The sequence below is a fragment of the Dipodomys merriami genome, unplaced genomic scaffold (genome assembly GCF_024711535.1).
Source record: "Dipodomys merriami isolate MVZ:Mamm:240054 unplaced genomic scaffold, mDipMer1.0.p SCAF_2766, whole genome shotgun sequence".
Lineage (NCBI taxonomy): Eukaryota > Metazoa > Chordata > Mammalia > Rodentia > Heteromyidae > Dipodomys > Dipodomys merriami.
Window position 1 is genome coordinate 9,137 of NW_027204233.1, and position 15,734 is coordinate 24,870.

The 15,734-nt window shown below is 46.4% G+C and overlaps 1 protein-coding gene across 2 annotated transcripts; it reads left to right on the plus strand.

Moving 5' to 3' along the window:
- The first annotated feature begins 216 nt into the window (after window positions 1-216).
- Window positions 217-13,708, plus strand: LOC138837824 (uncharacterized). 2 transcript variants are annotated; one of them, XM_070036813.1, is made up of 4 exons: window positions 217-346; window positions 4,150-5,258; window positions 5,951-6,101; window positions 10,370-13,708. In XM_070036813.1, the coding sequence occupies exons 2-4, from the start codon at window positions 5,070-5,072 to the stop codon at window positions 10,513-10,515; spliced, it is 486 nt and encodes a 161-aa protein (XP_069892914.1). In that variant the 5' UTR covers window positions 217-346; window positions 4,150-5,069; the 3' UTR covers window positions 10,516-13,708. The 2 variants fall into 2 exon arrangements, with proteins under 2 accessions (XP_069892914.1, XP_069892913.1); XM_070036812.1 differs by having other exon boundaries at window positions 4,150-6,101; window positions 10,370-13,707.
- Window positions 13,709-15,734: the final 2,026 nt, after the last annotated feature.

Consider the following 15,734-nt stretch of genomic DNA (forward strand, 5'->3'; position numbering starts at 1 on the left):
CTAGCTTGATGTGCTTAATCCTAGCTACTCAGAAGCTGGACCTCTGCTTCTGGACCTCTGCCTTTAGTTCAGGGACCATGCACTGGCCATGGTCAGCCCTGCCAGTGTATTGGCATAGGTGACTTTGCCAAGATTTGTCATAGGCCTGTCCAGCCCTTATGTCAGAGTTCTACATAAGCACACATTTCCCACTATTTATTATTTTACTTTGCTCTCTGTTTTGTTTTGCTTTGTGCCACTGCAGGAGCTTGAACTCAAGAGCACTGTGCTTTACCTTTCTCCTGAAAGCCAGTACTTTACCATTGAACCACAGCTTCACTTCAGGCCTTTTGGTAGTTCATGGAAGGTAAGTGTCTCATGAACTTTCCTGTCCAGGCTGATTCCTAATGGTGATCCTGAGCTCTCCTACCCCACCCCTGAAGAGCTAAAATGACAGGTAAAAGCCCCTGGGGCCAGGCACTGGGGGCTCACACCTGTAATCCTAGCTACTCCAATTGCTAAATCACGTAAGTCTATTTTTTTTTGGATCCGCTCACACTCACACACCATATACCACTCACACCACATACTCTCACACTCACATTCAATCACACCACACACACACACTAACACCACACTCCCACCATACACACCACACACACACTCAATCACCACCAACTACACTCACACCATACATGTTCACACTCATAATCACACTACACACACCACACACGCTCAATCACACCACCCCCACATCACACACACCACTAACAACACATGCTCATACTCATACCACACACCATACACGCTCACTCAATCACACCACCCACACCACACCTACACCACACTCATACATTACACACTCACACCACAGACACACTCAGTCATACCACACACACACACCACTCACGCTCACACTCACAATACACCAAACACACCACACCCACTACACTCACTCACACACACACCACACATGCTCACACTCAATCACACCACCCACACAGCACATGCACCACTCACACCACATATGATCACACTCATACCACACCACACACACCACACACACACCACACACGCTCATACACCACACTCACACCACACACCCTCACACTCACAATCACACCACACACACATGCTCACACTCAATCACACCACAGACACACTCACACTAATACCACACTCACACCATACACACCACACATAATCACACCACACACCACTCACACTCACACACACCACACACTCACACAACCCCTGGTCCGTCACCTGGAATTGTAAGATGTTAATGGAACAAAAGCACAGAACGCAAAGGCTGACATGCTCAGTCACCTATAGACCTGATACCAGTTGGATCTATAGGTGACTTTGAAGCTCTCGAGTGCAACCGTCATAGACAGATGATCTCATAGAATAAAATGTTGTTTCAAGGTACAATTTTATCTATTTAGACAGATGCTTTCACATCCATGTCAAGACACTCATGATGGGAAATGTGTCCATTAAACATCTAATAACTTTTCCCACACATGTAACAGTGCTGGGTACATAAAACATGGACTTTCTTTATTCACAGAGTGAATATAATAGTTTGTGGCAATTACAGATAAAAAGTACAAAAGAATTATATAATACATTTTAACAATGAAAAGATAACATAGCATGTAAAAAGTTCTCAAAGGTGAGAAAAAGCAGATTTGTCAAAATGGGAGAAAAAAAAAGGGTAAATTAAAGGATTAAAGAATGTTCAGCTGGGTACCAGTAATCCTAGCTACTCAGAAGGCTGAGATCTGAGGATTGCAGTTCAAAGCCATCTTGGACAAGAAAGGCTGTGAGATTCTTATCTCCAATAAACCACTCAGAAAACCAGAAGTGGCCCTGTGGTTCAAGTGGTAGAGCACTAGCCTTGATATGAAGAACTAAGGGTCAGAGTTCAAACCCTACAACCAAAAAAAAAAAAAAAGAGAATGTCCAATTTGTTGCTACGTCCATTTTTAGGTTTATTCATGTTCTTCCTTATTTTTAATATCTCGTCTTAATAAGTGGACTTTTATTGATGAGTGAGAAGCTAAACTTCATAAAGACCACCTCTCAGGGCTGGGAAGGTGGCCCAGTGGTAGAGTGCTTGCCTTGCATGCATGAGGCCCTGGGTTCGATTCCTCAGCACCACATAAGCAAAAAGCCGGAAGTGGCGCTGTAGCTCAAGTGGTAGAACGCTAGCCTTGAGCTGAAGAGCTGAGGGACAGTGCCCAGGCCCAGAGTTCAGGCCCCACAACCGGACCCATAAAAAAAAAAAAAAAAAAAGACCACCTCTCATAATTCTTTGGCCCTATTAGAAAAACCGGCATGATGATTATACATAGTAAGAATTCTGGGACTTCCATGTGACATGTGACAGTATTTACATAGTTTGAGTCTAAGTGGCAAAATAGAGAAAAACATGTTTAAAATAGCATCAATACCAGGACAGGAAAAAAAAAAATAAAGAGAAACACAGTAATTCCTATTGCATGAGAAAAAACACAAATTGGGCAAAAAAAAGTGTCAGGGGCTGGGAAGGTGGCTCAGTGGTAGAGCGCTTGTCTTGCAAGCCTGAGGCCCTGGGTTTGATTCCTCAGCACCACATAAGCAAAAAGAAAAAATCCGGTGCTGTGGCTCAAGTGATAGATCACTAGCCTTGAGCTGAAGAGCTGAGAGACAGTAGTCAGGCCCAGAGTTCAGGCCCCATGACCAGACCCCCCAAAAGAAAAATTAAAGAGAAAAAGAAAATCCTGAACTGAAGCTGGGCGCCAGTGGCTCACATCTGTAATCCTAGCTACTCAGGAGGCTGAGATCTGAGGATCACGGTTCAAAGACAGCCCGGGCAGGAAAGTCCATGAGACTCTTATCCCCAATAAAAACCACTAGAAAACTGGAAATGGTGCTGTGGCTCAAGCAGTAGAGCACACTCACCTTGAGCTGAAGAGCTCAGGGACAGCACCCAAGCCCAGAGTTCAAGCCCCACGACCGATCCCTCCAAAAAATATCCTGAACTGAACATAGCATATATGTATATATGTGAAATAACATGGCAAAATTCCTTTGTGTAATACACACTTAAAAAATGAATGATAGGAAAGTAATAGAGGCTCTTCTGGGTGATCAGGTACTAGCAGGAGGGAAGAAGGCCAAGGAGAGGGCAAATTAAGTACTTTACACACATATGAAAATAGAATAAAACTTATTTTCAATTATTTGTATGCATGTACGGAAATGTCTGAGAGCTAATATAGTAGAAGCCAGGCACTGGTGGCTCACGCCTGTCATCCCAGCTACTCAAGAGGCTGAGATCTGAGGATCGCCGTTCAAAGCCAACCCGGGCAGGAAAGACCGTGAGACTCCTATCTCCAATAAAAACCACCAGAAAACTGGAAGTGGCGCTGTAGCTCAAGTGGTAGAGCGCTTGCCTTGAGCTGAAGAGCTGAGGGACAGCGCCCAGGCCCAGAGTTCAAGCCCCACGGCCAACAACAACAAAAAAATAAATAAATAAAATAAAATAAAATAAATATTGTAACAGTAAATATACTGTTCAATGTTTGATCTTCACAATCAATTCCAAGTATAGGTGGGGTAAAGGATATGTTCAAGACTGATAAGTCAAAAACAAAGCTGATAAAAAAGAACTGTCCATGGGGGTACAATCCCCTAAGATTCCTGAATAGTACATAAATTAGCCTAGAGACCGCACCGCTAGTTACCAAGGAACACCTTATGGTGGCTGTGGCTATGGTTTTCTCTTAGAAATGTTTCATTTTCAAATGGCCTACAAAAAGTGTTTTATATGCAAAATGGAAATAGGACATAATCTTAATTACATTTTGATAGCAAATACAAAAAAATTTTGAAGCCAGGAACCCATGAATCACACCTGTAATCTAGCTATTCAGGAGGCTCAAGCAGAAAGGCCATGAAACACTTATCTGCAATTAACTTTCAAAAAGGTAGAAGTGAAACTGTGGCTCAAGTAGCAGAGCACCAGCCTTGCACCAAAAACAAAAACACTAAAGGAAAATGCCTAGGCCCTGAGTTCAAGCGCTGGTACTGAAGAGTTAAAAATTAGGAACCTCACTTCACCATTACCATTATTAACTTGCTAACTGCTGACTTTGCTTCTGTAAATATGCTTGCATTCAGACCCCCTTTGACCTGGGAGATAAAATTGGCAGTAACTCAAAGTATTGGCCGATCCAGATGTCCGGATATCAGCCCACCCAGGACAAGGACAGCGGTTATAGATAGCATACGTTCTTCAGTTCCAAATTAATTAAGCCATCCCTGGACAAACCTTGACAACGACAACCTGATCAGACCACGAACCGGGTCAAATGTCAACCAATTATAGACCAACCATGAGCCAATTATATCACGGAAGACATTTTATGCTGATTTTATGGTTTTCTGCCTTTAAAAATGTCTGTAACCTTTGCTCGGGACTCCCTGTCTGCTTGGGACAGAGAGTCCGTTTGCGCAAACGCCAAATAAACTCCTCTTGCTTATTGCATCTGCTGGCTTGAAGTCTTGGTTCTTGGGGTGCCCTCCCGTTGGAGAAAGTATCCCAGTGAGTCTGGGGTCTTTCAGTTGGCGCCCAACGTGGGGCTCGTCCGGGATACGGCGCCCCTAGACCCAAATTCCAAGGCCAGTTGGAGGTAAGATAGAGCTCTAACGTTTCATGTTTCCCGTGTCTGTCATTTTTGTTTTATGTTCTGGGATCCAAATCTGTACTTGGACTAGAGGGAAAAGCAGATGTGCCCAGTACCCTAGTCCCGCCCTGGAGCTCTGCTCCAGGGTCGTCTGAATCTGTATTTGGGCCAGAGGGAAAAGCAGACGTGCCCAGTACCCTGGTCCCGCCCTGGAGCTCTGCTCCAGGGTCGTCTGGAGGAAGGAGGAGATCCGAGTGTCTCTGTTCTGGGGAGTTAAGGCGAGGCCGGCCACTCCCATCTGTAGTTTCCTTCCTCATCTGTACTCACTCGGGCACCGCGTGGCGTTTGTCTAGTCTCGTCTGTTTCTGTTTAGCGTTGATCGTCTTTGTTATCTGTCTTGTAACTTTTAAAGAAATGGGGCAAAGACTAACAACCCCCTTAAGCCTTACACTAGATCATTGGACAGAAGTCGTGACCCGGGCCCGCAACCTGTCGCTGGAGGTCCAGAAGAAAAAGTGGATCAGTTTCTGTTCCTCCGAATGGCCCACTCTTAACGTGGGGTGGCCTAAGGAGGGCTCTTTCAATCTTGATATTCTTTTACAGGTAAAGGCTCAAGTTCTTCAGCCGGGCTCCCATGGACACCCCGATCAGGTCCCCTACATAGTCACGTGGGAAAATCTGGCCCGAGACCCCCGAAGTGGATTAAACCTTTCCTTTCCCAGACACCAGTAGCTTTACCCGCTCCCCCACCTTCTCCCACTCCCCTTGTTCCTCTTCCCCCTCCCTCATCTTCCCTTTATCCCATAAAAGAGGTGTCTCAGTCTAAAACTAAGGGCTCCTCCTCCCAAGCTCCCTCTATTTTACCAGATGACCAGGCGGATCTATTACTATTAGACTCCCCGCCAGTCTTAGCTCCCCCGCCACCTTATGCCCAACCTGCTCCGATGGGAGAACAAAGGGGCCCGCTAGAGGTCTCCCATTCCCCATCTGCTCCCTCTCCGGACTCCACTGAGCTGGAGGTGGAGCCCCAGATGCCCTTGTCACCTCCCAGCAGTCGTCTGCGCCTCTGCCGTGATCGAAGCGGAGAGACAGGGGGAGGCTGGATGGCCCATGCCTTTCCCCTCCGGACAGTGGCCGGCCAGTATCAGTATTGGCCCTTTTCTGCTTCCGACTTATATAACTGGAAAACCCATAACCCGTCCTTTTCTCAGGACCCACAGGCCCTGACGGGCCTGATTGAATCCATTCTGTTAACCCACCAGCCCACTTGGGACGATTGTCAGCAACTCTTGCAGGCTCTCCTCACCACGGAGGAGCGACAGCGAGTGTTCCTGGAGGCTCGCAAAAATGTTCCAGGAGAGGATGGCAGGCCAACCCAGTTGCCCAATGAGATCGATGAAGTGTTCCCGTTAACCCGTCCAAATTGGGACTTCAACATCGCAGCCGGTAGGGAGCGACTCCGTCTTTATCGCCAGGTTCTGTTGGCGGGTCTCAAAGGGGGGCTGGACGGCGCCCCACCAATTTGGCTAAGGTGCCTGCGATAGTGCAGGGTTCTGAGGAAACGCCTGCGGGATTTTTAGAGAGACTAATGGAAGGGTACCGTTTGTATATGCCCTTTGACCCCTCTGCTGCAGACAGACAATCCGATGTCATTATGTCATTTATCGGGCAGTCGGCCCCGGACATTCGGACTAAGCTACAACGGTTGGAGGGGCTTCAGGGGTATACTTTACAGGATCTGGTTAAGGAAGCACAAAGAATTTTTAATAAGAGGGAAACTCAGGAAGAGAAAGAAGAAAGATTACGTAAGTTGCAGGAGGATAGAGAGGACAAGCGAGACAAGAAACGTACCAAAGAGTTAAGTAAGATCTTGGCCACTGTAGTACAACAGCCAGGAGAGAGAGAGGCTAGGTTAGATAAAAACCTGGGGGACGAAAAGAAACCTCTAGTGAGCCGTGACCAGTGTGCGTATTGCAAGGAAACAGGACACTGGGTCAGAAACTGTCCGAGGAAAAGGGGGCAGATGAGAGGACCCCGAAGACCAGCACAAGTATTGTCCCTACAGGATGAAGATTAGGGCAGTCAGGGCCAGGAGCCCCCCCCCCCCCGAGCCCCGGGTAACCCTTCAAGTGGGGGGCCAGCCAGTAACCTTCCTGGTTGACACTGTCGCCCAACATTCGGTCTTAACTCGATCAGGAGGTCCTCTGAGTTCTAAGACATCCTTGGTACAGGGAGCCACAGGAGGAAAATTCTATCGGTGGACAACTAAGCGAAAAGTGCACCTCGGAACGGGGCTAGTCACCCACTCGTTCCTCCTAATTCCAGACTGCCCCTATCCATTGTTGGGGAGGGACCTCCTCTCAAAGGTAGGGGCCCAGATTTATTTCCAAGGAAAAGGGGCCTCCGTCAAGGGACCCCCAAGGACAGCCCCTCCAAGTCCTAACCTTACACCTGGAGGATGAACATCGGTTACATGAAAGCCCTCAGTCAGCCCCAATCGACCCCCAATGGTTATCAGATTATCCCCAGGCTTGGGCAGAGACTGCAGGAATGGGACTGGCTACAAACCAGCCTCCCGTGATTATTGAACTTAAAGCTTCGGCTACCCCGGTAATGATACGTCAGTATCCATTAAGCAGGGAAGCTAAAAATGGAATTAGACCACATATACAAAAACTGCTCCAATTGGGTATCTTAAAGCCATGCCAATCTCCGTGGAACACCCCCTTATTGCCTGTCAAAAAGCCTGGGACAGGAGACTACCGTCCAGTACAGGACTTGAGGGAAGTAAATCGGAGGACGGAAGATATACCCCGCTTCTCCCGGCCGGAGCTCGCCTCCCCAGCCCCGGGAGCGCGGCTTCCCACGCCGGGCCGGGCGCAGGGGGGGGGGTAGGGGGGAACATCAACACAACAACATCAACAACACAACAACAGGACAACACAACAACCACCACAACACAAAAGCCGTGCAAGTTTCCAGCCCCGCGCCCTCCCCACCGACCCCCCCCCCGGGCCCGACTGGGCCGGGCGCGGCGGGAAGACGTGGCGCCAGACTTTCCCCGAGGCCCCGGGCCACCCCCCCCCCCCCCCCCCGTCCGGAGTTGGCGGCCGGGCCCCGCCGCCTCGCTGGGGAGGGACGAGCTCCCGGCGGCCCTGGCCCGGCCCCCAGGAGGCTCGCGGCGCCTCCCGCCCGCCCGGTTCCCTGGCGGCCCTGACAAAAGCAGGCTCGACCCCTGACCACAAGCGGGCGCCCCGCCAGACGTACCGGCGGTACGGGAAGCGCCGCCCGCACTCCCCGTGGGCCCCGGCCCCGGCCCCCTCCCTCACGACGCCCCGCTCCTGACCTCCAGCCCGGCCCCGCCGCTCACCTCGATCTCGAAGTCCGGCAGGCAGCAGGCGGTGCAGAAGAGCGAGCAGAAGTGCGCGATGGCCGGCACCTCCCACCAGGAGCGGAGCTCGCCCGCCCAGCCCCGTGGCGCCGCGCTCCTCCGGGCACATTGCCGCGCCAGCCCACGCCCGCTCGCTCGCTCGGTGGCCGGGCAGGCGCCGCGGCTGGGCCGGTCGAGCCCGCGCGCCGCCGGCTCCGGCTCCTGCCCCGCGGCGGCGCCTCAGCGCCTCGCCCCGGCTCCCGCCGCGGCGCCCGCGCCTCCGCGCGACCTGCGGCTGAGGTGCGCGGCTCGGCCGGGCCGGGGGTGGGGGCGGCGGCGACGGCGGCGGGGCCGAGTCTTCGAGGCAGCCGCGGCTTGGGCTGTCGGCAGGGTCCGCGCTCCCCCTGTCCCGCGGCGGCGCTGCAGCCGCCCCTGGTCCCCGCACAATATAATCCACTCAGCGCCCGGGAAAACAGATGGGGGTCGGGGCCGCCACGCGGAGGGGCGGGGTCTGCGCGCCACAACAACAACCCCGCCAACCCCAGGCGCAGCCGACGCTGCGCCTGCGCGGCGCGTGCGAGAGAGCGAGCTGGGGCGGAGGGGAGGAAGGGGCAGGGCCTGAGCAGGTCCCCATTCCCCCTCCCTCCCCGGCAGCGACCCCGAGGGTTGTCCGGGTGCGCCGGCTCTGGCCAGGCCCCGCGGGGTCTCCCCGCTCCTCCCATGGCCCCCGGCCGCGCACGTGTGGGAGGGAGCGCTCCCAGGCCCGCGCCGGCCCCTGGATGGCGGGGTCCTGCCGAAAACAGCAAGGAGTCAGACCCGGCCCGGACGCCGGGGGTCGGGGGCCGCGGCGCCCACTGGGCCTGCCCGGCCCAGGCCTCTGCTTGGGCGCGCTCGCACCGCCCTCCTGCGGGGAAGGCCGGCCCGGCCCGACCCCCCTGGGCCCCGCGGGCCTCTGTGACCAGAGCTGGGAGGGTGGGATTTGAACTCAGGACCTCGAGCTTCCCGGGTGGGGCTCTAGATGCACGCACGCTCACGCGCACCCTCAGGCCCCCCACAGGGTCCTCCATGTGCGCCCCAGCGTGTGAAGGCAATCCTCCTACAAGCGCCCCCTTCCCACCTACCTCGGATGATCCCTCAGTGGTAACAGCCACACCACCAACACACGCGTGCGCACACCACGCACAGATCTGCATCTGCACATGTGCACAGTGGTAACAGCCACACCGCCAACACACGTGTGCACACCTCGCACAGATCTGTGTCAGCACATGGCACAGTGGTAACAGCCACACCACCAACACGCGTGTGCACACCTCGCACAGATCTGTGTCAGCACATGGCACAGTGGTAACAGCCACACCACGAACACACGCATGCGCACACCACGCACAGATCTGGGTCTGCACGTGTGCACAGTGGTAACAGCCACAGCCACACCACCAACACACACGTGCACATACCACACACAGATCTGCATCTGCACTTGTGCACAGTGGTAACAGCCACACCACCCACACACGCGTGCACACAACAGGCACAGATCTGTGTCAGCACATGGCACAGTGGTAACAGCCACACCACCAACACACGCGTGCGCACACCACGCACAGATCTGGAGTTCACAACTAGATCTTTTAGTGTAGAGAGGATGATTAACTAGGTCGTGAGCTGGAGTGTCTTTGATCTTCCATGCTTCTGCGGGGCAAGAGTGTCAAAAAAGGAATTTTGATGAGACTGTATAAGATGGAGAGAAATGAACTTTAAAATTCCCACAGATACTTAAAGTAATTCTTATGAGAAGTTAGAATTGAAGAGATGTAGGTATTAATGCCTACTGTCAGGAACCATCCCTGCTTAGGTGAAAGGCAAAGGAATATATAAAACACAATTATAGTCTCCAAATCTAGAAAATATTCCAGTTCCTCACCTAATGGTTGAGAAGCAAAGCAGCACAATATATAAATTATTTCAAGAAAATTAAAGAACACAAAGCAGCTATTCCCCTATGGTCAAACAAAACAATATTTGAAACAACCCCAAGAATACTAAAGGCAAATTTTAAGTGTTCAGCTTAAAACTTTCACAGTACTTAGTTGAATAATTTGAGTAAATATTTCTTCTGATATAAAAAGAAAAACTGAAACACAGAAAAACATTTTCCATTGCTAAATATCAGTATTATTTTTAATTAATACATTAGGGAGAAATCATGTATCATAAATTAATTCCTATTTTGATCATTGAAAATCTGTAACAGAATGGGAGAAAATATCTTCATCTTTATATTACGGAATCTTTGGATCTCATTTATGTTTTTGTCTTTTTTTTCTTTGACACATTTTAGATGTCCAAGAAATGGAGGAGGTGATTAAGACCTGCCAGGAAGGTCCAGATGAATGTCTGTGTGAAGTAGCAGTCACAAAAAGTAACCCAGTGGAAGAAAGAGTGAGATTGATAACATGTTTATCACAGCATTATTACCATAGTTAAGATGTAGAACCAATCCAGATGCCTCTCAGTAGATGAATGGATCAAGAAAATGTGATACACACACACACACACACACACACACACACACACACACAATGGAATTCTATGCCTCCATCAGGAAGGACATTGCCCCATTTGTTAGGAAAGGGAAAGACTTGGAAAAAATTATATTAAGTGAAGTAAGCCAGGCCCAAAGAAACATAAATCCCATGGTTTCCCTTATTTGCAATAAAAAAGTATGTCTAGGACAACCACAAAAAGTCAAAAGCTATGTACATATGACCATATAAGATGATGTTAAGGGAAATGAACCCCAAGACAGGGACACAAAAGGTCTTTTCTTTCTTGCTATTGTTTTTAATGTATTTAAAGTGTACTGTGTGTTTGTTTGTTTGTTTTTGTTTGTTTCTTTGGTATGTTCCTCCCTCATGGTATAATCCCTGTTTTTACTGTATTTGATTCCAGTGACCTGCATCTTGTATATACACTTTTCTGATCTGGGGAGGAGAAGGGAAAAAATGCTTAAATAAGGATACAGGTTGACCCATTGTAACAATGAGATGTACAAGACACTATGTTGAAAATGAACTTTACAACTTCACCCAGCGGGGAGCCATGGGGGGTCGGGGGAGTAATTGTGGAGGTGGGAAGGAAGGGATGATAGAGGAAAAACAAAGTAGGAGTCAACACTGCTTGATAGGAAATGTACTCATTACCTTACTCATGTAACTGTAACCCCTCTGTAGTATTTTTATAATAAAAAATGTATTTAAAGAAAACTACCCTAATAGACTTCAAGACTAGTATAAGAGACATTCCTTCTAAATTGTTTTTCTCCCAATTAGATCATAAGATGTCTTTTTAGCACCGAGTCCCTTCTAAACTGTCATTTCACTCCAACTTCGGATAAGAACTACTGGGACATCACATTCAGGCAACGAAAAAGGCCTCTAGGGACAAAGCTTATTCCAGTGATGAAGAACCATTCAGATTCTAATAGTATGGAAGTAAGCATTGAGACAGGGGATGTTGTCAGATTCCAAATGGAGTCATTTCTGTCATACATTTCAAAAGTAATTAAGCCAAGAGATTGTAAAGAAATGGTTGATAAGCATGGTTTTCTGAAGCTAAAGCTTGTCGACCTTTCAACTAGCCAAAAATCAGAACTTTAGCTTTTTCTATCACCCACTATTTTGATGAGTATCAGAAACCCAGATACCCCCACCTAGGTATGGATACACTCAGCTTCTTACGGACAGGATGGTGGTCCTACCTCTGTTAATATGCCTAAAGATTGCATAAGGCATAAGGACAGAAATGGAAAATACAAATTTTCCCATTTGATTTATAAAATCCTGTCACTTCAGGCAATTTGAAGGCAAGTTTTACGTTCTAGAATTAGGAAGTATTTCCATGAGAAGGCTTTGATTTTGAAAAATGGAAAAGAAGCCATAAAGAACATTTTCCACTTGTTTTCTTCAGGCACAATTTTCTTGCATAGTAAATATATCAGACTGGTATACTTTCAACTTCTTTACAGTAAAATAAGAAACCTTACATCTTTTCAGACAGAGGATGAGGAGGACTGCAACCCACAACTTCATCTTGGGAGTAACAGAGATTAGAAGAGTAATTGTCCATGAAAAGTTTGTTGTTGTTGTTTAGTTTTGGGTCTTAAACTCAGGGCCTAGGCACTGTCCCTGAGCCTATTTGTCCAAGGCTAGCACCCATGAGCATATTTTATTGCTAGTGTCAGGGCCCTGATTCAGTACTAACAAAATTCTGAGTTACAAAATGAGGACACCTGAATACAAGTACCTGAGAATCTTGATTCAGTAATTCTCCTGTTGAGTCTGAGACTGCAGAAGTGGCTCTTATTGATTGGGAGCAATTCCTACATTTCCTTCACTCCCAGAGACTTGCCCTCTCATCATTTGGAGGCTGCTGGACAAGGACTGATTTGCAAGATACTTGAGTCAGGCAAGTTCTATGCCTGCTGTGTGAGCAGAAGGTACAAATTCAGCTAAGACATGAGGTGGAGCCAGAGGGTTTGCTTGGGATTATGTGCAGAAAGTACACAACTAAGGGCAGAAATAAAGAAGGGACAGGAAGTTTATGTACTAGAGGCCCCTCCTGAGGCACTGGATTTAGCCTCTTGGCAAAGACATGAAGGAGCTATGCAAGCCTGTTTGTTCAATCACTGGAAAAGAGGTTCTACACCTAGTGAGGTAGAATGCCTGAGTTGTGATAGTGGACAGTGTGAGAGATGTGGAGTCCCTTACAGTGCTGAGTAGAAATACTTCTGACAGGTAATGTTGGACTCCTGCATAAGAGAGGTGATTCTGAAGACAGCCTTGTGCACTATGTGTTCAATTGAGCAATACAAGTGTGATGGCCACCAACAGCTAGTCCTGTAGGTCATGACCAGGTGAAGGTGCAGGTAAATATGTTTGATAGAGTCAGGGATGAAAGGACTATGACATGGTATAGTACACTGGTGTGGTATAATACAGAAACTATGTGAATGATAAATGCAAATAGGATCCAGGACAACTTCCATTTGAATGGAGACAAAGTCAATTAATAAAACATAGCAACAACAGGACAAATCATGTCCCCTACTAAGGAGGATTGAATCTGTGTTGAGGTTCAAAGCCAAACCCTATGACTAAGTTTCCTACAGAGACCAATTTGTGCTGTTCAGATGAAAAGCTGCTCAGATGAAAAGCCCTTTGATAAATATCATGAAGAAAAGAAACAATGTTTTCCTTTCTAACATTTTATTATTCAACATAAATATATAAGGAATGTAAACTTAAACATTACAAATAAAATTTTATGCCATCCTTATTTACTCATAGTGAATTTACAGTTTCTTATGCTGAACTCTTTTTGACTAGCACTTATGTAAATTTTCTATTTCTCATGAGAATGTAAAAAGTCAGTAACTTAATATTGATTTGATATAATTGAAAACTACAGTCACTTTCATGAAATGAAAGATCACAAATAATCTTACTAATGTATGACTTGTACCAGGAAATTTGGCTTCTCTAAACATTGAGAATTTTTAGTGGTATTTCATGACTGTGACAACAATTAGTGAATTTCCTATTTTTAAAATGTGCATTTTATTATACTTTCGACTAAGAATCTGTTGAACACATTTCTAAAACACATAACTCTCCAAAAATAAGTTTATGGAAGCATGGATATAATTTTCAAAATATTTAATCCTTAGCTAGGTCAACTTTACACAGAAAATTATATATTTTGAAGGAATATTAGACAATATTTTCATATTAAATAAACATTTTGAAATGGTTACCACCATAAAGCTAACACACTTAACAAAGTACATACTTATATGCATGTGACCAGAACTCAGAAAATTCAAGAATGTATTTTTATTGTAAAAATACTGTACAGAGGTGTTATAGTTACATGAGCAAGGTAATGAGTACATTTCCTATCAAGCATTGTTACCTCCTCCTTTGTTTTTCTCCTACCATCCCTTCCCTCCCACCTCCACAACTACCTCCACCCCCAACCCCCGACCCCCTTCCCTGCTAAAATTGTAAAGTTCATTTTCAACATAGTGTCTTGTACATCTCATTGTTACAATGGGTCAACCTGTATCCCTATTTAAGCATTTTGTTTTTTCCCTTCCCCTCCCCAAATTAGAGAAGTGTATATACAAGATGCAAATACAGTGCAAATATAAATACAGTGAAAACAGAGGTTATACCATGGGGGAGGAACATACAAAGAAACAAAAAAAATCACATGGTACCTTATAAATATGTTAGAAACAATAGCAAGAAAGAAAAAACCACTTGTGTCCCTGTCTTGGGGTTCATTTCACTTAGTATCATCTTATATGGTCATATGTACATAGCTTTTGACCTTTTCAAGAATGTATTTTTGATGCCTTACTAAACAAATCAGTTGGGGAAAAGGAAATAAAAACAAATTATAAATTCTTGACAGTAGGTTAGACCATGCAGAAGATCGAATTTCAGGGATTGAAGATAGCCTAGATATTATAGAGAAAGAACATACAACTATCCAAGATATGATAGATCTATTCAACATTTGGAAGACATCATCAGAAGGCCTAATCTGAGGATAATTGGTGTAGGTGAGCATCTAGAGACAGAAGTTAATAGTCTAGGAAATTTATTTAACAGGATCCTAGCAGAGAACTTCCCAAACATGCAAAAAGATAAGCCAATGCAGATACAAGAAGCTTTTAGAACACCAAATAGACCAGAAAAGGACATCCTACCATAACATTAGAATCAACACAGGATCAATTCAGATAAAAAAGATTCTTAAAGCTGTCAAGGAGAAAACATTAATGACCTATAAAGGGAAACCAATTAGAATAACCTCAGATTTCTCAGCAGAGACAAAGTAAGAAGAGAGTGGAATAATGTATGTCATGCCTTAAAGACAAACAACTATCAACCAAGAATGCTGTACCCAGCTAAACTCTCCTCATAACAGGAGGTCAGATGAAAATCTTCCTTAGCAAAGAAAAACTGAAACTATATCTCCACCAAACCAGCCCTACAAAAGCTACTTAAAAATGTTCTACACATAGAAAACCAACAAGACCACAATAAAGACCAAGAAACCACACCCAAACTGAGAATCCAAGAAGTATAGGAAGAACCCAACTTTTGCATCCCCCAAGAAGGTGAATAACATGTCAGGAACTCCCAAACACCACTCAGTCCTAACTCTCAACATTAATGGACTAAACTCTGCATTTCAGTTACATAGACTGTCTAGTTGGATTAAAAAGCAAGATCCTACTATCTGCTACCTTCAAGAATCACACCTTGCCCATAAAAACAAACATATTCTGTTTTTTTTTCTTTTTTCTTTTTTTCTTTTTTGCTTATGTGGTGCTGAGGAATCGAACCCAGGGCCTCAGGCATGCAAGGCAAGCACTCTACCACTGAGCCACCTTCCCAGCCCCAACAAACATATTCTGAAAGTGAAAGGCTGGAACAAAATCTACCAAGCATAAACAGTCAGGACTTGCAATTCTAATATAAGATAAAATAGCTTTCAAATTAAAATTACTGAGAAGAGATAAAGAAGGTTGCTACATACGAATTAAGGAATCTCTCCTTCAGAAAGATATTACAATTCTAAATATCTATTCACCAAACAAACCCTACTTTCCCTCAAATCTCACATAAATCCAA

Coding starts and splice junctions, on each gene's coding strand:
- LOC138837824 (XM_070036812.1), top strand. CDS start 5,600: ATGGGAGAACAAAGGGGCCCGCTAGAGGTCTCCCATTCCCCATCTGCT. Junction 6,102..10,369: donor GGACTTCAACATCGCAGCCG/GTAGGGAGCGAC, acceptor GACACATTTTAG/ATGTCCAAGAAATGGAGGAG.